We start from the raw sequence: 25,170 nt of genomic DNA, 5'->3' as shown, positions 1-25,170 counted from the left end.
GCGAACCCAGGCAACCAAAGTGGAGCACGCAAACTTAACCACTCAGCCACAGGGCTGGCCCCCAGAAAGAATCATTTTTAAGCCCCACATTCCACAGTCCCCAAGCTAGAAGGTGTCTTCCTGCCCAGTCCACTACCCATTCTCTGCTGTCACCTTCTACTGACTGCACAGGCTCAAGCATAGGCATCACAAAAGTTGACTTCAACTTTGTCCTTGAACACGGATCCTTAGTTTCTTAGTCCAAGCCCCAGCCACTAATGGCAGCCAGAAGCCAGGCCTTGAGATGCCCAGATGTTGGAGAAGTGAACAGGGACCAGTGGGGTGTCTCTCTACCTGCGGGGCAGAACCAGTCCTTGGTGCCCTCAGTGCCGTCCCCAGAGGATATCGGTCCAGGAGGCCTGAGCTAGGGAGGCTGCAGGTGAAAGGCTAGTCAGCAAGGCCACAGCCTCTAGCTAAGCTCCTGGCCTTTAGCACAACAAAATTACCCCTTCCCAGAGCCCAAGGCTGCCTGCCACTCAGCAGTACCACAGGGAGTCCCCTAGACAACAGCCCAGTCCCGGGGACCCGGGGACACAGCCCGACCAACTCACTTTTGACCCTTTTCCAGGTCTGCTTGATTCTAAGGATTCTCCGAACCGGAGCATTCTGCTGGACTGGGCTTCGCACTCAACCTTCAGAGCCACACGAGGGTGGACTGGCAGCTCAGCTGAGCACCTTACTTATGGAGAAGACCAGGTGGCTCGGCCCCTGCAGGGCCTGGAGCTCCTCTGGAGGTGGGAGCAGAAGGTTTCATGTTGGCTCCCGGCATCGCTCAAAGGCCTTAGCCCTCTGAGGTGTCTTCTAGCCTACATCTGAATCCTTGGAGGCAGGCAGGGAGGGGCTGAGTGCAGGAGAATCCGTTCAGCCTGCTGAATGCTTCTTCCTCAGGGCTCTGGGCTGCCTAGGCAAAGGGGAAAAGGAATTCTTCCAGCAATAATAATAACATATAGTGAGAGCTGCCTCCGTGCCCAGCACTGTTCTAAATTCTTTATATGTGTGATCATTTACCCTCCACCTAGAAGCAGGCACTATTATGAATCCTATTTTTCAAATGAGGAGACTGAGCCCCAGAGAAGTGAAATCACTTCACAAGGTCATGAGGATCCATGTGAGAGAAATGACCACTCGCAGCATTTCCCTTGTCCCACCCCAGGGCTTGAAGGGGAAGAAAGAGTTTATTTTGAAATGAACTAGGGTTCTTGGGCTCTACTGCAGGATTTTAAGAGTGCAGAGTGTGGCGGGCAAAAGGTGCTTGAGTACGTCGGAGTCTGAAGCCCTGGCTTCAGATCCTCGGTCAACCACTAACCAGCTCCATCACTTGCGGAAAACTGCTTAACTTCTCTTAGCCTTAGTTTCCCTACCAGTAAAATGGGGCTAGCAGCACTGATCTGCCAGGGCTATCGTGAGGATTAGAAATAACATATGCAGCACGCCTGGCACCTAATGGGTGCTCAATAAATGGTGACTATGGTTATTACTCTTCTCTCCCCTCCCTTGGGTGTGCTGGCGGGCCCCTGTCACTGACCAATCCAGCAGCCCACTGGAGTAAGTGGAAGCAGCTGGGAGCAGGGTGGAGGGGAAGAGGGGAAGAGAGGGGGCAGCTTGAGTGACTGCAGGCCAGCCCTGAGGGCCTCACAGGGGATATTGGCCCTAGCCACAGGTGCACCAATTACTCTCCCCTTGAAAAGCCTGGGGGTGCACTTCCCCCTCCCTTTCCCACTCCGCTCAGCCCTGACCTTTGGGTCTGCAGAAGGCAGTGGCAGCTCCACAGCACCAGTCCACTGGCTGGTCGTTTGTCTTCGGGTTTCACGGCCTCCCTGAGGCTCCCAGTGCTTTGCAAGCTTTCCCTCCCTTTCCCAGCCACTTCCCAGTTAGCCTGGGAGCCTCTCAGTGGCAGCTCGGGTTTCATTCCTGGGAGCTTTGTCCTGAATGGAAGTTTCTGGTTGGGATAATCCCTGGGTGTGAGTGGTCAGTGCAGGAAGAGACGGGAGTCTCTCTGAGAGGCTGTGGGAACAGCCTGCTTGTCCAGGTGCTCCGAGGAGGGAGCAGGCTTGGCTGCTCATCCTGGAGGCATCTTCTCAGCGGGGCTGAGGGGGTGGCCCCGGACAGCAGGCCTGGAGCCCACCCAGCCCTTCCTCTCTGGAGGGTCCTTGCCTTCATCTTCCCCTGGATGCCCAAGAGAACAGTGAAGGGCTCAGACCCTCCATCTCCTTCACCACCTGCCCCAGTTGAGCTGTCAGGCACGAAGGATGAAACTGAGGGGACCCCCATCCCTGAGCCGACCAAAGCAAATATCATTTACATCTATTTTATGAAATAGGCTTCTATACAGGTTTCCTCAGGAAATAAGGTTCTTCTGCTAAAAAATTTTTTTGAAAACAAATAATCTAGTCCAAACCTTTCTCCTTCTAGATGCGGAAATTAAGGTTCAGGAAAGATTAATTTCCCTGAGGATTCCACAGCTACTCACTCTCAACTCCTATCTTTTCTGTGGTTACTTTTATGATTCAGTCAAGTGGAATACCTGGTGCTAACCCACTTATTGCCCCACCACGTGGTAGGGCAACTACAGGTTTGCTACTCTGGGATCCCCAAGACGTGGGGGCAGCCTGAGGGCAGGGACCTTGCCTTGTCTACCCCTTTATCTCCAGCAACTCAATACGCAGCGTGCACCGAATTGAGTTGGGACTGAGCTGTGTTGAGCTGAACTCCAGCAGAACCAGCCCAGGGTCTTTTCTCCCACGAGGCTGCCTCAGAGCCAGCATGGCCTCAACAACGATCAACCTGCCGTCCTCCTAGCACAACCTCTGCTCTTCCTCTGTCTCAGGAACAGAAACACCTTCCCCACGCCTCATCAGAATTAACTGTCTAACGGTGGCCATCTGCCAAAAGGGAAGCTTTGGGAGTCAGGGGTCTATCTGACTTGCTCACCGCTGCTTCCCAACTCTTGCTTTAATGCCTGGCATAGAGGAAGCACCCAGTAAATTTGTCATGTATCAGTGCAAGGCCCTGGGGAAGGAAGAGTTGGCATCGATTGGAGGAGAGATAAGAAACCTTGAATGTTGATTCTCTGTGTTCTCTGTGCTCCTCTCTTCTTCCATTCTTTCCAACTGCAGACTCAGACTTGACTCTTCCTGGTTCACGTGGGCTGCTTTGGGGGTTGGGAGAGGGGAGACAGGGCCAGGTCTGAGCAGCAGGGTGGTAAAGACATGCACAGCGGCCTCTGAGAGGAAGCAGGAAGACCATCGCCCTTGCGGGACACCACTGTACCTGGCCCCTCAGTTCACCCAGGCCTTCAGGGGCCCCGGTCTTTGGCCGGCACACCTGCTCAGAGGAGTGGAAGGGAGAGGGCCAGCTCAGGCTTTACATGCACGAATGACCTTGCCCTTTATCTTGCCCAGCTTGCTGGCTACCTCTAGCCCTCGGGCTGCCAGAGCTGTTTCCCCTGGAAAACAGCCTCCCTGGAGATGCTGCCATTCTCCCTCATGGTGCCTCTTGAATGACATCACTCTGCAAACCTGGGCTCTGCAGGGACTTAGCTCAGCTGGCCCAACCTCTCCCAGAGACCCCTTCCCACGTAGCCCCTATTTGTCAGGAGCCCTTGTTAAGGCACTCTGCTAGACACCTTACACACGTCTGTAAGCTCCAATCCTCAAGACAACTCTCTAAGGTGGGGTATGTCCCCCATTTTGCAGGTGAGGACATTGAAGCTCAGAGAGGTGAAATGACTCATGCAGTTTACACAGTTAGGGAGCGACAGAGCCGGGATTCAAGGTCAGTTCTGTGTGACTCCAAAGCGCTCACTCCTAACCACCACACCAAGCCATATCTGACTTCTGGCTGCTCCTGCAGACATTTCTCTGAAGCCCTTCTCTGACTTCACTTAGGCCTGGAGTGGGGGACGAGGGGACACATCAGTGTCAGGGCAGATTCCAGGAGCGCTGGGAGAGTAAGAAAAGATTCCCTTTCCCTTCCCTTCTCTCTCTCTCCCCACCCCACTGATTTGATGAAAGTGCCCCCACATGGAGGCCTGCCACCCCGGGTAGCCTCCTGCAGAGGGCCTGCCCCCGGCACCAGACCCTCCCCTCCCTCACGCACCTGGGCACACTCCGTCTTACCAGGCTCCCCGGGGCAGAAATAACAATTCCAGACCCCGCATGCTTAGGCTCTAAACCCTCCTCACTCTCAGCACAAACCTCTGCCTTTAGCCTTTTGGTCACGGCTCACCTTCTTCCAGCTTTTATTCAGAGCCCCAGCTGCCAATCATGCCTCACTTAGGAGCACCCCCAGAAGCCACCTCTCCCTCCCTGGACTGTTAGCACCTCTTCTCAGGAATCTCGTCTTCTACTCTACCGGGACCCCCCACCCTCCACCCCACCAGGGAGGATCAGGCCTGGCTTCATGGAAGTGGCTGGAACTTGAGCCCAAGGTAGAGAAGTCACCCCAACCATCTCGAAGCCTGAGACCCAGCATCCTACTGACCTGGCCTCTCCTATCGGAACTGGGATCAAGCAGATCCTACATGGTGTATTACCCACGATGAATGTTTTATGAGTTTGCTCTTCATTACTGAGGGCTACGGGAGGCAAGGAGGGGGAGAGCAGACAAAGAAGCCCAGGGAGAGACCGGGCAGGGAGACGAGGTGAGGTGGGAGGGCGAGAAATGGCCAGGAGTAGGTTGTGCCAGGACAGGGGGATTTCTCTGTGAAGAAAGACTTAGCAAGAATTGATGATGTTTGTCAAATTGAAATGATTAAATGTCGGAGGCTGGAAACAGGGAGGAATCCAAGAAGGTAGAGGCTTTGAGCCTGGGGGTTTGGGAGCTGTGCGCCTGTGGGTGAACAGAGAAACAGCTGGAATTTGGTGTCAATCCGGCCCCTCCCACCCTTGAAAGTCACTGGCTGGCTCTCTGGGCAGTTGGCTTGGGTCTCAGGGCCTAGTGCCCTGGCTCTTTGAGGGCTTGCCATTCTGCCCCTCCCAGGCCCCAGGCCCAGGCATTTTCTCATCCTCTGAGGTCAAGGTAGCAGGAAGCTACAAACCATGCAGAGCTCTCGTTGCTCCCCCAAAGCAGTGTCCAGTCCTGGCCCCTTGTTCTGAGCACCTCCAGCCAGGCCCCAAGCTGGAGACCATCTGATCCTTCATGCTTGGGGCCCTTAGTCTCCAAGTACCAAAGCCAGGGACCTCACTTGGCATAGGATAATGTCCTGACTACCCCCCTCCCTACTATCACCTCGCCCCCCCACCTACAGCCAAGGAAGGAAGAGAAAAGAAACACAGCTTCCCAAGCTGATCCAGTGCCCCAGCTTGTTTCACTATTGCTGAGAGAGGGGCTGAGGGAGGGGAGATGGACTGCAGGACTGAGCCTGAGTCCTTCTCAGCATCTGCCAGCCTATAGGACGGGGCATGCATGAGGGTCAGTTCTGCGGCCTTCCCAGATGGAGAGTTAGTTCTTGAGGTTCAGCAGAGATCCATATGCAGAAGGGGATGACCAAAGGGACCTTATTTGCACAACCCTCCACAGTAACGTGGGACGTGGGGATCGCCCGGGAGTTCCTGCCAGCTCCCCATCTGTCTTGCTACCACTTACTCCTCCTCTCTCCTCTCGCTCTCTGGCTCTTAATTCCCCTTCACTCTCTCCTTTGAAGTCCCCTGGTTGCTATGGAAACCCAGTTGTGAGGAAGGAACCAGAATTTTGGGAGGTTTTGAGATGTCCATCCCAGCAGGCCCTGCTTAGATGCTCATTTGTCCAGGTTTTGGAGACACTTCCTGCAGCTTGAGAAAAGGGGGGTGAGCCTGTGTCAGACAGCCTTGGACCTTCTTTTAGTAAGACTGTGCATGTCTGGATGGGCCCAGAGGGTCACCCATCCAGGACCATCTTCAAGTCTCCCTGACCTTCTGGCATTTCCTAAAGCTTGACCCAAGTCCCGGATACAGAGAATTCCCAACCCCCCTGTCTACTCACAGCCTCCAAGTCTACTCTCATTTTATTAGTTGATTGCTTGAACCAATGTTTACTGAACACCCATGAAGTGCCAGGCACTGTTCTAGGCACTGGATATTCATCAATGATCAAGTCAAAGTCCCTGTTCTCTTAGAAGGGACAGAAAGACCAAAAGCAAGTAAACAAATAAATAACAACATAATATCAGATAGCGATAAGTATAATAAACAAAATAAAGCAGGAAGTGACAGCAGAGAGCTACATAATGAGCAGTCAGCCATCCAACGATCTAGAGGGAAAGCATTCTGAGCAGAGAGAACACAAGTGCAAAGGCCCTGAGGCAGATAGGAGCCTGGCTTGTTTGAGAAGCTGGGAGGAGGTGTGGCCAGAGTGCAGTAGGGGAGAGGGAGTGGGATTAAGCCATAGGTTGGATAGGCAGACAGGGGACCATGTGGGCCATAGTAAGAAGTTTGAATTCCATTCTAGAAGACACACCCTTCAGCCCCTGTAAATATGGTGATAACACGATGAGATTTGTGTTTGGAAAATTGTGGCTACTGAATAGAGAGAGGATTGGGGGAGAGGAGAGGACTCAGGGAGAGCAGTTAGGGGCCTGTTGCCATGAGCCAGACAAGAGCTGACGGCAGCTTGGAGCAGGCTGGTGACAGTAGATGATGAGAAGAACAGACAGATTGGATCTGAGATACGTTGCGGAGGTAAAGGCACCCAGATGAGAGGCAGGAGGAGGCTGAGAGGAGAGTCAAAGAGACTCCCAAGTGAAACCAGGTTAAACCAACCCTGCCTGTTGGCCACCTCCTCTTGGCCCTGGGGCTGGTGCGGGTAGAGGCAAGGGAGACAGTTGATGATGGTAAAACTCTTCTCAAACCCCACTTAGAGCTTCAAGTTCAGAAATTGTTCTGTCTTTTTCCTCTATCACCAGGACATCGCACTCTCCTGGTCTCCCTCTCATCTACCTCATGGGCCGCACTTGATCCATCTTTGCTGGTTCCCCCTTCCCCTTAACCTCTAAATGTTCGGCGTGTACCAAGGCTCAGGCCTAGAGCTCTTCTCTTCTCCATCTGTGCTCGCTCTCTAGCGAATCTGTTCTAACTCCTGGTTTTAGAAATCATCTGTGTGCTCAATACTCCCAAATTTATATCTTCACACCAGACCTCTCCCCTGAATTCCAGACTCATACGCATCTGCCTACTCCATGTCTCCACTTGAATGTTTCTTTTGTGAGTCCAGACTTAACATGTTCAAAATTAAACTCCTACTCTTCCCCTCAAAATCTGCCCCTCCCAGAATCCTCTCCATCTCTGTAAATGGCCCCTCCACCCTTTCGATTGCTCAGGCTAAAATCCTTGGAAACCCCTCGACTCCTCTCTTTCTCTCACAACTCGCATTCAAGTCCATCAACAATTCCCCGCCGTCTCTACTGGCAAAAAATGTCCAAAATTCCAATCTCTTCTCACCACCTCTAATCCGCTAATATCTCTGTCCTAGATTATTGCAATAACTTCACGACTGGTCTCCCTTGCCCCACTGCTGTCTCTTCTCAACACAGCAGCCAAAGCAATCTTGTTAAAACTTGAGATCACGTCATTCTACTGCTCAAAATGCCCCATGGTCTGCTGTCTTATCAGGGTTAAAATTAAAGTCTTCTCAATGGCCCAACATGATCCACCCTCCACTGCCACCCCTTCTGTCTCTCTGGCCTCACCTCAGCTTCTATCATTCACCCCCTGCCCCCATCCTCCCCTCGCTTTGCTGCAGCCACACTGGTCTCCTTCCTCTTCCTCTGCTGCAACAGGCCTTTGCACTTGCTGTTCCCTCTGCCTGGGATGGCTCCGTCCCCAGATATCTGAGTGCCTTAGGTCAGGGGTGTGCTCAAAGATTAAGTTTTCAGTGAGGCCTCCTTTGACCACCCTGTATAAAGCTGCTACAGGTCTACCCGCCCTTTCACACTCCTTCCCCTCTGCATTTTCCCCTTAGTGGTTGTCCGTGTCTGCTTTACTACACACTGTTTGCTCTGCGTCCCGCCCCCTCCCGGAAAAGAATATGAGCTCCATAATGACAAGGTTTTGTCTCGTATTTCCTGCTTTGTCCCCTCTACCCTGAACAGAGCCTGGCACATAATAGGCAGTCAATAAATAGTGAAGGAATGAACGGAATTAGGGGAAGACCTCCAGTCCTCAAGAGGCAGCCTGAGTCTGGGAATTAAGACCTGGTTTCTGGTACTAGCTTTGACACTAGCTGTGTGACTTCCAGGCCTCAGGTTGTCTATCTGTAGGTGGTGGAGAACTCCTGAGTTCCTTTGCTGCAGCAGCATTCTAGAATGATGCTTGGCCACATAGCCTTACCTGCTGTCATTTGGCTGAGGGTAGAAGGTAGGGATGGACAGGACCTGGTGAAGGGAGAGGAGAGAACTCTTGCTCATTCTTTCTAGTCAAGGCTTGGTGGCATCTTCGCTGGCTTTGAAAGGAAGGGCAAGCTTCTGGCTTGGACTTGGCAGGGCTCCGGGAGCCCTGGGTGAGGGAGGAATGGGAGAGGGGGTCCAGCCCCACCTGCTGAGTGGAGACAAGTAGAGGCCTGGCCGCTAGGCCTGGGCTTCTCCTCATGGGGAGTTGGTCCCTGTGAAGCCCTCCTGGGGACTGCTGCTCTAAGAGAAAGAGGAGGGGAGGTGGGGAATCAGGACAAGCTAAGCACTGAGGAGAAGGGAGGACTGGAGAGGGCCTTCTGCGTGGACCACCTGGGCCCACACACAGGTCCTCCATGCGTTCTGCGAGGTTGTGCCTCCATGCACACCTCAGCCGGTCCCCAGGGCCCTCACAGCCGGCACCCACTCCGAGACAGAGTGGCAGGCCTTTTGGCTGAGCAAAGCCCAGCCTTCTTCCTTTTTCTGAAACTTGCAACAGCTCCCTGCTTGTTTTCCCTGAAATAAATGGGCTGAGCATATTGGGCCGGCAATAACCCCTTGAAATCAGTTGTTATCACAGTTAACAACCAGTTTGGCTTCAGTTCAGGCTGTTAACTATCAAACCACTAAGTGCCGGTAATGATTGATTCTTGGCCAGTTGCAGCTTGAGTGGGCTGTAAAACCCCATTAGCGAGGGCTCTGTGGAGGCAGCAACGCAAAGATAAACAAGGTGGTGGGTGCCCTTGCCCAGCCTGGCCCCACCACTCTGGGCTCTGCCCCCATGGGTCCCTGGCCTGGGGTCCTGCTGGGTGTCAGCCCCTTCCCAAAGCCTCAGGCTGCCTCAAGGACCAGATATCCACCTTCCTGTCCGCCTCTACTCTGCTGCCCCCATCAGTCATCTCTCTCCTATAATGTAGGACCAGCTCTCTGGACAGTCCACCTCTTCTCCCTCAACACAACCATGGCACAGTTCCACCCCACCACCCTGGAGTACGCAGGCATCCCCAGTCTCGGGCCTGCAGGAGTAGCTTTGGCCTAGCCAGTGACCATCCTTGGCCCAGGCTGGCCCTACTTTGTGGCCAGGATCACAGGCAGGGAGAGCCTGACATTCCCCCCCTCAGACTCCCTCCTATCCTCTGGCATCCCCTAAGAATTGCTCTCAAACAAATGAAACGTGGGTAATTACTGGGCTGGGGGCTGGACAGGCGGCCGTGCAGATGAAAGAGTTTCCTGGACGGTCTCTTCATTTGCATGGCATCAGAAGCTGCTCAGAAGGTGTGACTTTTCCCACAGTGAGACCCCAGCTCCTTGCACAATAAAGCCAGGCTGCTCACCCAGAATTAATTAAAGGGGGAGGGGAGGGGATGGAGCAGAGGAGGAGGCACTAAGAGCTGGGGAGCTGGAAGAGAGAGATCTAGAGCCCCCTCCCCACATCCCCAGTGTCTATGCACCAGGAGAAACCTACTCTATCCAGAGCCCCTGCCCCCGATAGCAGGCCAGAAGAGGCGGCATAGACAGACCCCAGGGTATCCCCAACCTCTCTACTCCAAGACTTCTCACTGAGCCCTGGAATTCCTGATCTGCCTGGATGTCCCAAGCCTGGGACTTGTGGCTGCAACTCTGGGAGGTCCACGTGGTTAGGAAGCCTTAGGGTTACCCTCACTCAAAGGAGGTGGCAAAGAACAGAGGCCCCGAGGGAAGAGTTTCTGGATTGGGTCAGGGACCAGCCCAGGGGCACCCTCAAAGGAGGCAGCAGAAGCAGTCAGAATGGAAGCCTTCAGTTATGAAGACTGGGCCAGCTCTGCCTTCAGGAGACCTGCTTCCTGCAGGCTTGGGCTCTCCCTCAGTGTAGTGTGATGCCAATGTCACCAGTCCACATCCAAACACATACCCCTCCACCCACCGTGGGCCAGTCCTCTTGCCGACACCATGACCTGCTCTACCACAGCCACAGCGGGCCTGGTCTTCCTTCCTCCGTTGCAGTTCTCCCTCACGGCCTAGTCCTTCTGACACGACCCGCTGCTTCTCCTCCAGTCCAGAGTTTGAGTTCAGCTCTTGGCCCCTGAGCTTCCCCTCCCATCCCACACCCAGTTCCTCTCCCTGGGCCCCATCTCTCCAAGGTCAGCAGTCTCTCCCTGGACCACAGCCCCCTGGGCTCTCTGCAGCACCTGAGCTCAGCACCTTCTGCTCACAGCTCTCTACCCAGATCTCCCAAAGTTAACACTTGTTTCATGTCACAATTGTCAACACCAGCCTTGGCAGTCCCCCCACCAACATACCCCCACATTGCACCCTGGCAGCTGCTCTTTTCTTTCATTTTCTGGAGCTTGATACTCGGAGAACCAGCTCTGGCATCCCTGATCTGTCTCCCACACAGACCTAGGCACACACAGAGAGGTACTTTTTCAAAGACTCATTGAATCTATGATTGCAGCTCTGGACCTGGCAGAGTCATCATTTCTGGCCCAGAGGTGGCCTGGGGAAGTGTTACCAATGACTCTTGTTAAGAGCTATGAGCTCCATGTCTGAGAGCTCCGAGGACCAGCTAAGAGCCTCTTCTTGCCCCTTTCCCTGCTTCTGTCCTCCCAGGAAAACCCCTCCCGAGACAGTGATGGGGATGGCTGACAGGCATGGGTCCTTAGGCTGAAAGCAGGCTAGAGTCAGAGCTGGTGTCCCATTTGCTGTATCTCCCAGCCGCCCACTAGCTGGGGCAGCGCAGGGGGAGAGGGGCTGACCCCAGCAGACTCACTCTCCAACATACATTTTTCACATGCAAGTTAAATAAATACTTCAGTCATTTAATAGCAACTAATACACAACAACCACCTTCACTGACACCCTTGACAGACCTCAGCCCCAACCCTTTCCTCCCCGCCCCCACCTGGGGTGCAGTGGAGTCCCTGGCTGCCTGGCCAGCTTGCCCCGCAGGTGCTGGGGTCTCAGGAGCACCTCTGCTGGACTGGAAAAAGCCCCCCACGGCCAGGGAACCCCCTCTGGAACCCCAGTCCGGGCCACTAACAGACCTTCCTGAGAGTTAAGAAGACAGACACCACAGCCAAGTGGAATACAAAAATAGAGCCTCTCTTTTGTTTTTTAAAAAAACAAACAAAAACAAAACAAGAAAAACAAAAAAACCCAACAGCAAACAATTATCAACAACGAGAACCCGGGGCTCCCCCAGCTCCTCCCCAGCCTTCAGTAGCGCAGACCTCGTCTTGCTCGAGTTTCTCTGTCTGTGCTCCCATCAGACGAAAATCTCTGCGCTGGGGCCGCGGGGAGGGGCCGGGCAGGCCCTATCGGGGCTCGGGGGCCCAAGTCCTCTGGCTGCCGCGCAGGCTGCGTGTGAAGGGCGGGTAGTTGAGGAACTCGAAGCGCAGGCTCTGCTCGGTGGTGTGGTGGCCGCGCGGCAGCCGCTTCATGAAGTGGACCTCGCGCTGGTGCTGCCGCGTCTTGGAGCCCTTGCGGGGCCGGCCCTTGCGGGTGAAGGCCATGTACCAGCCCTCGTACTTGGCGTTCTGCAGGGCCGTGTAGTTGTTCTCCAGCACGATCTCCGTGAAGACACAATCCTTGCCCTTGCCGTTGCTCTGCAGGCATGGGGGCCAGACACGGCGTTACTGGGCTCTCTCTGAGCCCCCGCCCTCCCCCGCCAGCCAGAGGCAGAGGGCAGGCGGCCCCAGACAGCAGGTGGGCACCCCAGCAGATGGCAGGGTGGGCAGGAGCTGCGGCCCCACCCCCTGCCCGGGCACCGGCTCTCTAATCCCTCACAACCCGCAGCCCACCCGGCAACTTCCTGTCCTCCTGGGCAGCAGCGACACATGGTTGTCTACCGAGGGGCTGGGCCCCAAGACAGAGAGGCAGAGATGGGGCCCAGACCCTGCCTGCCCTGGCCTCCTGCCCATCAGTCTGGCCTGAGCTGCTAGGATGCATTTCCCCACCTGCCCTCCTCAGGCCCTCAGGACTGGGCCTCCCGCCCCCAGGGCAGCCACCCTATGGGGGAGGGGAGGCCTTCCAAGAGTTGCGGCGCCCCAAGGCCCCGAAGCCCAGGAAGCAGGGAGCTCGAGGCTGGAGAGGAGCCGTGACTAATGGGGCCATTTCAGAGCTCGGCCTAGGGGCTGGGCCTGCGGCTTACTGAACATTCCAATTGCTGGTACCATGTAATTGGACATAATAGCAAAGCAATTTGGCGATTTGTTAAAAAGATATATGGAATTTACCAACCCCCCCAGCCCCTTCCCTAGCCTTCCTTCTTCCTCCTTTGCCTTTATAGCTTTTCATCTCTCAAGCAGTTTCCTTCTCCCTCACCTCCTTGAACCCCCCACTGAATCATTAGGTAACCCCAAGGTGGCCCTGTGTCTCTCTGCCCACCCTGTTGGGATCCTGGAGGAGCTCAGCCAGTCCAGCCCACCTCCCAGGCCCCAGGGCCCCCTTCCTTCTGGGGCCTCACCTTGGCAATCAGCTTCCCCTTCTTGTTCATGCAGATGTAGAGGCCCGTCTCAGCTCCTCGGACTCGAACCCGGCTCCCAAAGGTATCTGTCTCCACAATGAGCTTTGCTGTCGAGGAAGGTGAGGGGACGGTTATTGGAAGCTCCCTGACCCCCACTGTTCCATGTCCTCACCCCAGCTGGCCCACAGACTTATCACATCCCAGCAGCAACTGCTCCAAGGGCCAGATACCCAAGACGTGGGCTCCAGTCCCAGCCCAGCTACTAATATGCTGGGCAACCCCAGGAAACATCAAGTTCCCTTTCTGGGCCTCAGGCCCCTCACCTGGGTTTACCAAGGGGGATAGACAAGATCATGGCATACAAACTGGGTTCTGCAAAGGGGTCTTGGGACCAGCAAATTGAAAAGACCCTCTTTAAAAACCAGACAGTAATGACTTTTATGTCAAGGCTTCATGACCAGAGTTTTACTACTAATCAAAAGATCTCTGAGGATCCTTCCAACTCAAAATATTATGTGCACATGCCTCACAGATCATTATAAACCTTGGGATGCAGTGGTGACCTCCAGTCCAAGCGTGAAAGCACTCTCTCCTGTTTCTGGCACCTCTAGTTCTAACTCACAGCCTTGGCCACTCCCACACCCCTACCCCTGCTCTGCTGAGAAGGCGACGGGGATGGGGACAGCTCTCCCTACACATAGCCTATAGCCAGCTTCTTTCCCAGAACCCCCCAGCCAGGAGGTTTCTGCCTCTTCCCTACAGTTCCCAGGCACTACAGTCCCCAGTCCCAGTGTCCAGAAATCAACACCTCAATAGCCATGTCTGTTTCAGACTCCATCACAGCTGGGTTTCTCACCCTAGTGACCAAAGACTTTCTGCGGGTAAGGAGGGGAGAAAATCAGGTGTGCTGGCCTCTCAGTCTGGACAGCCAGGAGACAGGGAGCTGGATTCTCTGCCTTCTTCCCCCTCCCCCACCCCTTAGACAGCCAACTTGCCACAGAAGCCAAGGTCCCTGTCCACTCTCTGCATAATGCCAGCCACCCTTGGAGCCTGTCCGCAAGAAGGGAGTGAGGGCTGACATATCTGTTTGGGATGGGACAGAAGGGGCTAGGACTTCAGAGCTGCTTCCCAGCCTGCTCGGACAAGGTGGCACCTTTTCTGTCCCTGAAACTAATGGGGGTGGGGGCTGGGGATGGGCATCCAGGTTAGCAACGTAGCCCTTACTGCCCAGCCTGTGCCTACCACCCCCACTTCACATAAGCACAGAGTTGGGACCCAGTGGCCAAGTCCCCAGTCTGGCTCCAAGTCAGCCAGGGAAAGGCATCTGTCACCTCCCCTCCCACCCACCTCCTCTTGGACCCAGACAGTCTGCTCATCCCTCTCCTGGTCTGCCTTCCAGAGCAAGGAGTGGCTGCTTCTAAGGGCCAGGAAGGACGCTGACTGGAGAATGGACAAGAGGATCCCACTCTGAAGATTCTGACCAAATGGGGCAGATTGGGGTGGAGTAGGCCCCTCTCTTCCTTCCTGGGGCCTGTAAGGAAGCAACTGGGACCTCTCTGCCATTCTCTCCCAGACTCTTCCCATCCTGGCTGCCCACCCTAAGCCTCTGCTCTGGGGCCCTCCAGCTCCTACTCCTGCCCAGCAGGCAGGAACGTGGGAAGCCTCCTATACTCGTAAAGAGAGAAGTGGGCATCAGACCTCTGATGTCTGAAGACGAGTTTCTCCATGGCCAGCTTAACCTCTTCCTCCTCCTCCAAACCCAAGGATGCTGAACCATTTGCTCCAATGGAGCAAACCCAGGAGGGGCCAGGCCTTCATCCCCTTTCCTTGGAAGCTGAGAAGGGCAGCAAGCAGCCAGTTTAGAGGGACAAAGGGATGGGAGGCTGGCCCTGCCAGCCCAGTGGGGGAGCTCGGCCACCAGGCAGGCCGCCCCCACCCCCACTGCCGAGAGTCCCCCACTCTCCTTCCTGGACCGATCTGGGGAGCTGGGGCCGCAGTTTACAGCGGCTTTCCCGCCCGGGCTTTTGGAAAGCTTAACATTTTCAAACCTCTTCTTCCACCCCAGTGACAGATTTATCCCGGGAAAATTATGTCTCCTTCTCCAGCTTTGAAGGGAAGTCAGCTACGTCGATGCAGAAAAAATGCAGCGAGACATACTCGATCCCCCAAACTGGCTCGAGAAGAGGAGAAAGTATTCAGGAAATGTTAAAAAAGGTGAAAGTAAGAAGAGTTTTAATCGCTCTGCCAGACGCGGGGGTCTCTCCAGAGATTCATAGAGAACAATCTTGAGCCTCTTTTTTAACATTTACAGACTTGCAACTCCTTTCAAACTCCACATCTGAAAAAAAGGCTCGTTCTTTTTCTGTTTTATATCATTCTTCATTTTTCTTCTTAGCTCTTAAAATGCCTCACCTTTTTATTACATTTTAATAGAGTCTTCCCCTCTCCTTTCATGCTTGTTTAACTTGGTCATTATTTAAAGGTTTTTAAACTCACAATAATCGCTCTCTAAAAACAACACCAGCCGCCCAGAGGGCTTGCTTTTCTCCTGGTACATCCAGGACTCTGGAAATTGGCCTTGTTTCAAGGCAGGAATATTGAATGTTTTAGAAATCAATCAGTCCTCAGCCTCTCGGCCGGCAGTAGCTCCCTGTCCTCAGCAGCCCGCGGGGAGGCGCGAGCCCGCTCTGACCGGCAGCCTGGGTCCCTGGGTAAGTGCAGCAGGGAGGGCCCCTTTCCAAGCCTAGTTCCCCTGTGTAATTGACCCTTCTGATCAAAGTGTTTAAGGTTCACAGCACCCCTCAAGCTGGGAGAGTTGGGGGGATTTCTCTCCCTTCTCTTTCCCACTCTCCTTTTGTGGGCCCTGGCGACATATCCTCTTTCAAGAGCTTCCCTCAAACCTGGGCCCCCTCCCCTGAACCCTTTGCCTCCACCTGCAGCAGGGGAGGGGTGTACAGAGGGGGAGGTGTAAAGGGAGATTCCTGGATTCAGTCATCTGCTGGGCAGGGAAGGGGCACCTGTGGGCCAACTACTCCCCGAGGTCCTTTCCCCAGCCCTCCCTTCAGCTGACCCCCCAGACGCTCGGTTGTCTTAACTCCTTCCGTTCTGAGCTGGGACGCCTGCAGGCCTCTGGCCAGCGCAGACGGGGCCTGGCGGGTGCAGTCACGGCAGGCCAGCCTGGGCCGGAAGGCGTGTTCCACAAGCTCCCTTTACCCCGCCGCGGTGCTGCGCGCCTTACCGAAGGGGTCCCCGTCTTCCGCCATGGCGTTGATGCGCTTGTTGGCCAGGACCTGCACGTGCTTCCCGCTGGTGCGGCTGTAGAGCTGGTAGGTCCGGATGAGGCGGCGGCTGAGCTGATCCGTCACCAGGCTCTGCTCCCTCACATGCTGTGTAAAATTAGGTGAGGACTGAACAGTTACCTTTAGGAAATTGAAAAATACACAACACGCCATTATAATGCTACTCCGCCCAGGGGCCCAAGTGGCCCCCATCGCCCTGCACCCCCCTCCACTGCCCCAGGCAGCCGGCAGGGGCTGGGGATCCCACCAACAGGTCGGGCCACCACCCCCGACCCGGGAAAGTCGAACAGACCCAACCTAGCATGGATGAGCCCGCGATGGGAAAGGATCTGGACCCACCTGTTGGGAAACACCCTGGGACTCCCGGCCAGCTCGGAACAGGGAAGCGAGCTCCCTGCCCAGCGTAGGCCCCCCGCCCGGGCCTTCCTAGAAGAGCAGGGCGCTTTTAAGTAGAGAGGCAGCGCTGCCCGACCCCTGACATTTATAAAGACAAATTTACGGAGCAAATGTTGAGAGCGTAGAGGGCCTGGGTACCTGATCTTTCGGCCAGACCCGCCGCAAGTCTCCCCAGAGAGCCGCGGAGAGGGTCCCTGCGGCAGTCACCGGGACTTCTGACAACGAACGCCCCCTGGCCCCGGATGCCCCCTTCCTCGGCGGCCAGGTGTGGCTGCCTGTAGAGTTCCCCATCCACCCCAACCTGGCTAGGCTGCGTGCGAGACAGCGCTGGACTCCGAGACCTCGGGTTCTAGACTTGCCACTCCCTGGCTGTGTGACCTTAGGCAGGGCGCTACCTCTCTGTTCCTTAGCTCCCTCCTCGGGGTAGTTCGGGGCTGGACTGCTAAGGTTCCTTCCAGCCCTGCCGCGCCGGCCGCAGGGTCCGTCCTCGTGCCCCTGCCCGACATTGTCAACTGGCGTCCCCCGCCGGCCCCCCGGCCCCCGCCTCCGCGCAGTGCGCCTTACCTGGGCTTGAAGGCAGAGAACCAGCAAGTGCAATAGCCTGTGGGAGACAAAAGCGGGCGGGAGAGAGAGGGGCCGGTGTGAGCGGAGAGGGCGCGGAGCTGGCCGGCGGGGCCGCGGGGGTGGCGGCGGTACTCACAGGCAGCTCAGCGCGGAGCGGGGGCTGCCCATGGCGCGCGGCCCGGGGAGCACGGAGAGCCCCGGCGGGATCACGCCGGCCCGCGGGCGGCCGCGGACGGACGAGCCGAGGGCAGCGGCGACCGAGGAAGGCTCGGGTGCGGGAGACCAGCGGCGATCCCGACGCGGTTCCGCGGGTCCCGTGGAATGTCGAGCTCGCCGCGCCGCGCCGCGCTGAGTCGCTCTGCGCCGCTGGCGGAGCCGGTGGCCGCTGGCTGCTCAGGAGCCGGAGCAGGCGGGAGGGTAACGGGCCGGCAGGGTGGGTGGGTAGGTGGGAAGGGAGGGGGAGGGGTGGGGGCGGGGGGCGCCGCACCGGGCGCGAGGGGGGAGCGCGGGGCGGGCGGCCGGAGCCCGCAGCCCCCGGCTGGGAGCTGGGGCCGGGACTCAGCCCGGGGCGGGGGCGGGGCGGACCGGGGCGGGGCGGCCGGCGGGTCTGGGATTGGGGGTCCAGGCTAGGGGAGGGGTCTGGGGACCCGCGGGAGGGGCGGGGGCGACGAGTGTGGGCGCCTTCCCCATCCTGGGCCGGTCCCTTCGCGCGCTCTTGGGGTCTGGGCACGCGGGGATGGGGGGCGCCTCGGGCCGCGGGCTCCGTGGGGTCCCGAGACCCTCGGCTGGGGTTTCCTGGACCGCCGGTGCTCCAGAGTCGGAAGGGCCCAGGTCTCCAGCGTGGGGCCCGGTCTGCTTACGCCTTAGGCTATATGGAGGGTCTCTGAGCCACCTACTGTGTGCTTCGGCTGGGCCTGCTCCCTGGAAGTGGCCGCTAACTCTGGAATGAAAGGCTGTGCGCTCGTCTCCCCGGCAGTGCGTGGGTGTGCGATGGGGACCCGACCCCCCCATCTTTCTGCTGAGTACCCCGCCTTACCGGTCTCCCGTGTCTCCCTCAGTCTTTCAAGAAGGTCCTGAGAGAGAGAAATGTCTCCTTTCCCCCGCCCCCCGCCCCCATTATCACCATCACCCCTGCCACTATGCCCCCTCTGCCCCATACCCACACTAGCCTGAAGTTTAAGAGGAACCACGAGCCACCTATGTGGCAGAGCCCAGAGGTCCCTCTGCCACCCCTCCAAAGCAGCAGGCAGAGGGGGCAAAAATAACTACTCTCAGCTGTTTTTCCTGGGGAAGAGACTTAGATACAGGTCAGCCAGCATTTCCCTCTGAGTCCTATTGTTTGTGCACTTAACAGGTATTTACACACCTACAGTACACTAGACATGGACTAGTGCTTTGCATTAACAGGGGGCGGGGGGGAGTGTCAAAGGAGGCAGGGATTTGTCTAAGCCTTCCCCAGCCCCTCATTGCTTTCCTCTAGGGACTCTGGAGACCCTGAGCCATGGTGCATCTTTGGGAGAAGCCTGGATGGGCAGAGGTGCCCTGGGATAGATACTTCTGAGGAGCAGATGGAGCCACTGATGCCCTACCCAGCTGCTGCCTTCGCCCATGACCTCCCCTGCCCTGCCGGCCCCCCATGTCCTTGGGGTTGGGCTGGGGGGGATGAGGTGGTCCCAGGAAACGATTAGGCCAGAGGCAGTAGTCAGGCCCTTGTCCAGCAGCACAGCCAAGTTCTGCCTACCTCCCCTTTGCCTGTGCTCCATCTTCCCCACTCCCAGCCATAATGCTAACACTGAACAAAATATAGATGGGAAAACAGAGTCAGGGGACTTGTCCCAAGATCTCATCCCTCCTCAGAGAAGTAGACTTCCTGAACCCATTTGTGCCTCCCCCCCGCCCCCCCCCCCCCCAAAGTCTGTTCACTCAGCTGGCTCTTGCCCATACAGACCTCCAGGTGAGGATCATGTCTTATGAGCTGGGAACTTGCTGCTCATGGCACATAACTGGGCAGGGTGGTTCTGCAGTTAGTATTCAATGAATGGGGAAACTGGCTCAGCACTTAGACCTCAGCCCACGCGCAGCTTCCCCAGGGAGACTTACCCTCACCACCTCCCTCAATAGATAATAACCATAAGCACCACCATTTATTGAGAACTTGGATTTGCTAAAGGCTAGGCTTGCACTGTCTCCCCTCAACCCTGCTGGAAGGTGGGCCCATTATGGGACAGACAGGTGAAGCAGGCTCCAGTGCCCACAGCACAGCCGAGCCCAGCCCTTTTCCTTTATTGTGCTCCTCTGTCTTAGAGGCCTGTGGGCCACTTGCTGAATGTCTGCCTCCCCAGATGCACTTCTTCAAGCAGGGAAGATGCTCACCATCTTAACCTCATACCCTGCACATAGTAGGCACTAGAAAATGTGTATTTGTCAGCATTAATGAGCGAATGAGTGGAGAGATGGAGCACAGGGGATGGGAAGGGCCTTCTCCCCACCAAGGACCCAGCCCTCTCAAAATAGTCTGATGAGAACAGCAGGCAGCAGGACCCAGGCAGGGCTGAGGGCATCCAGGCCATCTTTGGTTGTGACTCCAGGTCTGTGCACACTAGAGTTCCTCTGGGCACCTGCCTTTCCCTGGAGTGGGAGTGGAGGCCAGAGCACCTGGTCCAACCCTGGTTTTAGAGCCCCCATAAGGGTCTGAAATCCCTGGGCAGAACCTCAATGATCTTAACCCAACCTCTCCCCTGTCCCCCAGAGGAGATGGGCACCCTAGGGCCTAACAGTGTGGAGGTCGGGATTTTAATCCCACACGTTATCCTCCACCAAGGACCCTCTACAAGACCAGAATTCCTTTACATTTGGAGAACTTATCTTGAACTGGACCTTCGTCAATTTGGAGGGACTCTTCTCATCTCCCCAAAAGTCCGTGTCTCTGGAGGGGGCTCCTGGTACTGTCCGGGCACCCCGACCCCGTGAGTGACAGATGCAAATACTCCATCGGGGCCCCAGCAGGCCACTCTCCCTCCCTCGCTTGCTCGCCTCCCGGCCAGCTCGCTCCTTCCTTTATCTTATCAAAGCCCCGTAATTACAATTGCTATTTTGTTTCCTCGAATCTGCAATCAGAGCTCCCTGGCCCTGATGAGGGAGCGCTGTCAACCTGATCGCTGAGTGACAGCCCGGCCACCTTTCCCGGCCGCCCCTACACTCTGAAAACACAAATACACACACACAAACACACACACACACTCCCTCGCCTCCTGCAAACACAAACACACACTTCTCGCCAACACAAACAGCCCCTCTTCGCAAATACGCCCTCGCGGGAACCCAAACACACACCTTCAGCCTCTTTCTAAACGCATCCCTCGCCACCCCCCGCCCGGCCCACCCCGGGCCCCTCAAATCCACACCAGCCGGGACTGCCGCTCGCTCCAACGCGCGCCTCCTGCGCCCGGCGTTCAAAGCGCCGCGGACTCTCAGCCGACCGTTCAAATGCAAATCGCCGAGACTGCGTTAAGCACTTGGGCCCCCGTCTGGGAGTTGTCCCCCTTTCGCCCCCAAATACACGACTGCCCCTCCTCCAGCGGTCTGCAAACCCCTGCGTACGCCCTCATCCTTAGCGCTCTGAGGCCAAAGTGAATTGGCAGCACTCCTACTGTGCGCTGAAGGGGCAAAAAGGGGGATCCAGGAGAGGCGGGGATGGGGAAGGAGAAAAAACAATTCCCAGCTCTGTCCGCGGGGCGCCCCATCGGGCCGGGAAACTCCTGGACGAAAGCGCAGATGTGGATTGGGCCCCCACTGTGGGCAGGAGTGCTCGGCGCCGGCCCGGGCCGCGAGAAGACCCACCAAGAAAACAGTTAAGGCTTACAATGAGCGATCAGCGGCGTGGCGGGGGGTAAATATTGGGGCGGGGCCACGCGCAGGCGGTAGCCGGGTCTGCCGGGGAGGCTTCCCCGGAGAGATGACTGCGCTGCGCTCAGCCAATCTCCCGCGCCACCAACCAAGCACGTGCGGAGGACTTTGGAGGCAATATAGGCGAGAGGAGGAAGGGAAGGGCTCTAACAGGAGCGCTTCCAGTGAATGAATAAATGAACGAACGAATGACGTCAGCCTTAGTGACTTATTCCTCGCTTTCCGCCTAAACTTCGGCTGGCCAAACCACTCGCAGGGCGCGTAGGCTCCTGCGCCGCGCAGCACGCCTAGAGCGCCTAGGGAGGGAAGCGGCAGGGGCAGCAGCACGGCCGCAGGCGGTTTCAACCTCACCCACCAGGGGGCGCCAGCCCCACCTTCCCCCTCCCTCCCGACCACAGGGAAGCTGAATGATTCCAAGCCCGGCTGCCCCCTCCACCCTGGTTCCCCGTGGAAGCACTTCGGGAAATTCCTCCTGGAGAGGAGAAAGACGCCTGTGACTCTGATCACTGTAACACAGAGAGGGATCATCTTCCTTTATCCTCAACTTGAGGAAAAAGGGAGGTTAAACATCGGACCTCTTTGCTCCTAACCATAGGCAGATGGGAACCTCCTCTAGGGATGTTGAAGGAGTGCTTTTCCGTGTTGTGAGGACACTCTTCCCAAAGTTTATCTCACCTGCCCGGATACCAGCCCCCTTAGGTTACCTAGGGACCCCTCCCACTTGTTCATTCATTTGCCCAGCAGCGGGTGTGGAAGGGAGTGGGCCTGGCCCCACCAGACACTGTTCTCTGTCCATCCTCAGTATGTCTGGCCCCAGGCCGTCTCAGGAGGTAACCTTTTGTTTGTTTGTTTGTTTGTGGGGCACCGAGCCCCCCATCCCCCATCAACACAGCTGCTGAACTACTGACCCCAGAGTTGGTCATATACACATTCAGGCTCACACCAGGTACATCCCTTTCTCTTCCTGGCACAGCAGCAGCCGCCAAGCCCCAGAACCACCTGACTCCAGGCACCAGAGACCCCCTCAGACCAGGCGGTGTGGTGGGGGGCAGGAACCCCTTAGCCCGGGAGGCTAAATCCCAGGGGCTCCTCTCTGCCCCCATATGCCAGGCCACCCGGATTCTGGTTTCCCTGTCACCCAATCTGGCCAGCCCCCTCCATCTGGCCCCCGGAATCAAATTTCTAAGGGCCCAGACTGGCTCAGAGACAGCCTGCAAGACTGGAAGGCGGAGCAGAGACTGGCCTCTGCCCTACCCCTCACAGGTCCTCTCAGGGCCTGAGCCCCCTCATGGGGCTAGGGATGCACATTCCTTGGGCTGCTTAAGCCACCTTATCTGCCCCCCTGCCCATCAGCCTGAGTGCTGACAGAGGCTCAGACCCCTTGTTTGGACGCTGATAACCTCCTGGAATGGCCCACCCCCACCTGTAGGGACTGGGAATGGGCTGGGTGTTGGGAGGCAGTTGGGGCCCAAGCCCGGCCTAGCCCTGGGGCCCTGGGGATAGCGGGACCCGCATTTCCTCGCCCTCCCCCAGGCCCAGGGCCACCCTCGGTGCTGCCACAGTGCCACCTGGTGGTCCCTTGGGGAATGCCACTCAAATGAGTTGCAAAATGAATCCCAGCTGGGAAAGAAGCCACACAAATGAGTTGCAAAAAAACTCCACATCACTTTATTTCAACCTTTATCCAAAAATGTAAAAAGTGTTAAAAATGTGCAGTCCTGAGCTTCAGATGCTGACCTCCAACCTCAAAGGCAAATGGGGAGAGAGGGTCAGGGTAGAAGTTCAGGTCCTCCCACTCCTAGAGAAAAGCCCAGGCATGGTATAGGGAACACCAGGACCCTATGGAGAATGGGACCCCCTGTTACTAGCACCAGCCCGAGACCCCCCACTCCCACTCCTCCTCTTCAATGGAAAAGACATTTAAAATTCTTGAAACTTGTACAGGAACATGGTGCATGGCGCATGTGGCAAGCAGCTAGCTGACCTGAGGAGAGCAAACAAGGAGTTAGCAGCTAGGCCCTCACCTGCTCCTCTTGTCCCCTCCCAGACTCTGCTGGGCACCCCTTCCCCCACTCACCAAGGAGGGCTAGGGCCTGGCCCCTTGCTTCTTGGCAGGCAGGATGGGGCACAACTCAACCTCCTCCTCCTCACTCCCTTCTTCTTCGCTCTCTTCTTCCTCAGAAACGTCATTGCTTATCGTAACTGGTGGGCACACAAGCAGTAAAGAAAGGGTGGGGAGGAGAAACTTAAAGCCAGACCCCCTTCATACCACGTCATTTATTCATGCCCTGTGGTGGTAGGCTTGTATTGACCCTGACTTCTCAGAGCTTATGATCTAGGTGGGAAGAACCTCAGAGACTAAACTGGGTGACAAAGAGCCAAAGGACCCCACATCACTGGAGCTGGAGAAGCTGGGACAGGTTCCATGGAGGAGGCAGGCTTGAGTAGGACAGAAAGTGGAGGGCACATCAGGCAGGGCCTCTATGAGAGCTGCACTGGGAGATAAAGTTGGGATGGGGCAGGAGGGTCCCGTAGGGGGAGCCCTGATGGATAGTCCACCGGAGGCAAAGGAGAAGGCTCTCACCAATCTGGTGCCGCCCAGTGATCCGCACAGGGCCAGAACCTGACTTCAGGCGGAAGGTTACTGGTGGTTGGAGCTGGAAGTCATCCAAGCTGAGCTGCGAGAAAGACAAGGATGAAGGCCTGGCCTACCCCATCTTGTGATGAGTCGTAAAGTCCTCAATTCCTACCCTCCCCCACCAGGTATGTCCAGAGAACTCACCATGGGTTGGCAGGACAACTTGAGGTTGGCTACGGGGACTGCAATCTCCTGGTGGTCATGGTTCTGGGCCACGACTTCCACCACATTACACTCATCTTTGGCTCCCTCGGTGAGGCAGAGCTGGGAAGGGTACACAGGACCTCGGGGTCTCTCCAGGCGAAGGTTGACACCACAAATGGAGGCATCTACCCGAGAACTTGCCCAGCCTCTGAGGTCCCTGAATCACATAGCCAGGGGAGCCACCCATGTGGGGGGGAGGCAGAGGGGGTGACTCCCAGTAAAGGGGGTGGGGGGACGGGTAGACGCCCACCAGTTGCCTGCTCAAGTTATTCACCACCAGCCCCCTTCCCTACCCCTCACCATGGTCAAAGCCAGCACGTGCTCCGCATCATCCTCTTCCTCTACTTTGAAGGTGAAAGAGCGGGTGTGGCCGGAGAGCTCACAGCCTGGAAGAGATAACCGGAAGGGGGGGGGGGCACGTTTCACCAAACCTCTGTCACGTGCAACGATGGACTGACCGGCCATTTACACGCCCACTTCTCAGGAACACCTGGGGCTCTCGGCCCTGGGCCCCGCCCGGCACATCTGGGGCGGGGGTCTCGCCACCCGCTTCCGCGCGAGCTGCCGCGTGCGAGGCCCCCTCCGCCCCTACCCAAGTCATGCACCTATCTGCATTCCTGTACCTTAGCCCTACCTCTTACCGTCCCCGCACCACCCTCATCCCCTCCTTTCTTCAATACCGAAAAAAAAACTGTCCATCGTGACCGGAGCTGGGGCCCGCAGACCCCCGCCCGCCCCGGCGCGGGCTCGGCTCTCCTGACTCAAGAAGGCCAAGGCGGCGGCGGCGCCGGCGGCCATGCTGCAAGGGCCGTCCGGGAACTCCGCCCCCGACACGTACGAAGCGAGGGACTCTCGGCCGGTTCCGACCCGCCTATTAAAGGAGACGTTCGCGACAAAGGGAAGAGGGACCGAGACGTAACCGGTCCAGGGCTTCTTCGTCCAGGAGCCCGCGGCCTCTGCTCAGACCTGTGTGTCCAGACCGCAAAAGGAGGACGTAACATCACAGAAGCATGGATTTGGGGATTTATGTAAACGTCCTTGCTCATTGCCATGACCACGGCATGAGGGCGGCTCCTGCCTCCATTTTCTCTCGTTCCTCTTACCCTCTAGTGTATGTATCCACATTCACAACCCAGGGTAAGCTTTTATTAAAGGAGACTGGATATAAAAATGGGAATGCTTCCAACTGCCCCAGCAAAGGCATTTCAGGGCAGCGTTTTTCTTATAAAAGCAAAGGAAATGTGCTCAGATTTGCCTTTGCTCCAAGAGAGTCAAGAAGCCTGAAGGAAGACTTCGAATTCCGAGTATTTTCTACCCAAAC

General features: G+C 56.7%; 2 protein-coding genes across 5 annotated transcripts; both read right to left on the bottom strand.

Annotated features, from left to right (window-relative positions):
• Nucleotides 1–11,540: 11,540 nt before the first annotated feature.
• On the bottom strand, nucleotides 11,541–17,395 carry FGF8 (fibroblast growth factor 8). Of its 4 annotated transcripts, none has more exons than XM_014837712.3 (6): nucleotides 17,238–17,395; nucleotides 17,102–17,138; nucleotides 16,481–16,567; nucleotides 16,081–16,261; nucleotides 12,843–12,949; nucleotides 11,541–11,982 (listed from the first exon to the last, which is right to left on the bottom strand). In XM_014837712.3, exons 1-6 carry the CDS (start codon nucleotides 17,267–17,269, stop codon nucleotides 11,692–11,694), a joined length of 735 nt encoding a protein of 244 aa, XP_014693198.1. In that variant the 5' UTR covers nucleotides 17,270–17,395; the 3' UTR covers nucleotides 11,541–11,691. The 4 variants fall into 4 exon arrangements, with proteins under 4 accessions (XP_014693198.1, XP_070360607.1, XP_070360608.1 ...); XM_070504506.1 differs by having other exon boundaries at nucleotides 16,081–16,228; XM_070504507.1 differs by lacking the exon at nucleotides 16,481–16,567.
• A 5,257-nt stretch (nucleotides 17,396–22,652) lies between these two features.
• Nucleotides 22,653–24,692, bottom strand: NPM3 (nucleophosmin/nucleoplasmin 3). The gene is made up of 6 exons (XM_014837662.3): nucleotides 24,530–24,692; nucleotides 24,150–24,235; nucleotides 23,790–23,909; nucleotides 23,592–23,685; nucleotides 23,085–23,209; nucleotides 22,653–22,991 (listed from the first exon to the last, which is right to left on the bottom strand). Exons 1-5 carry the CDS (start codon nucleotides 24,645–24,647, stop codon nucleotides 23,094–23,096), a joined length of 534 nt encoding a protein of 177 aa, XP_014693148.1. The 5' UTR covers nucleotides 24,648–24,692; the 3' UTR covers nucleotides 22,653–22,991; nucleotides 23,085–23,093.
• Nucleotides 24,693–25,170: the final 478 nt, after the last annotated feature.

The sequence above is a fragment of the Equus asinus genome, chromosome 2 (assembly GCF_041296235.1).
Source record: "Equus asinus isolate D_3611 breed Donkey chromosome 2, EquAss-T2T_v2, whole genome shotgun sequence".
Lineage (NCBI taxonomy): Eukaryota > Metazoa > Chordata > Mammalia > Perissodactyla > Equidae > Equus > Equus asinus.
This window is presented reverse-complemented; position numbering and strand designations above follow the sequence as displayed.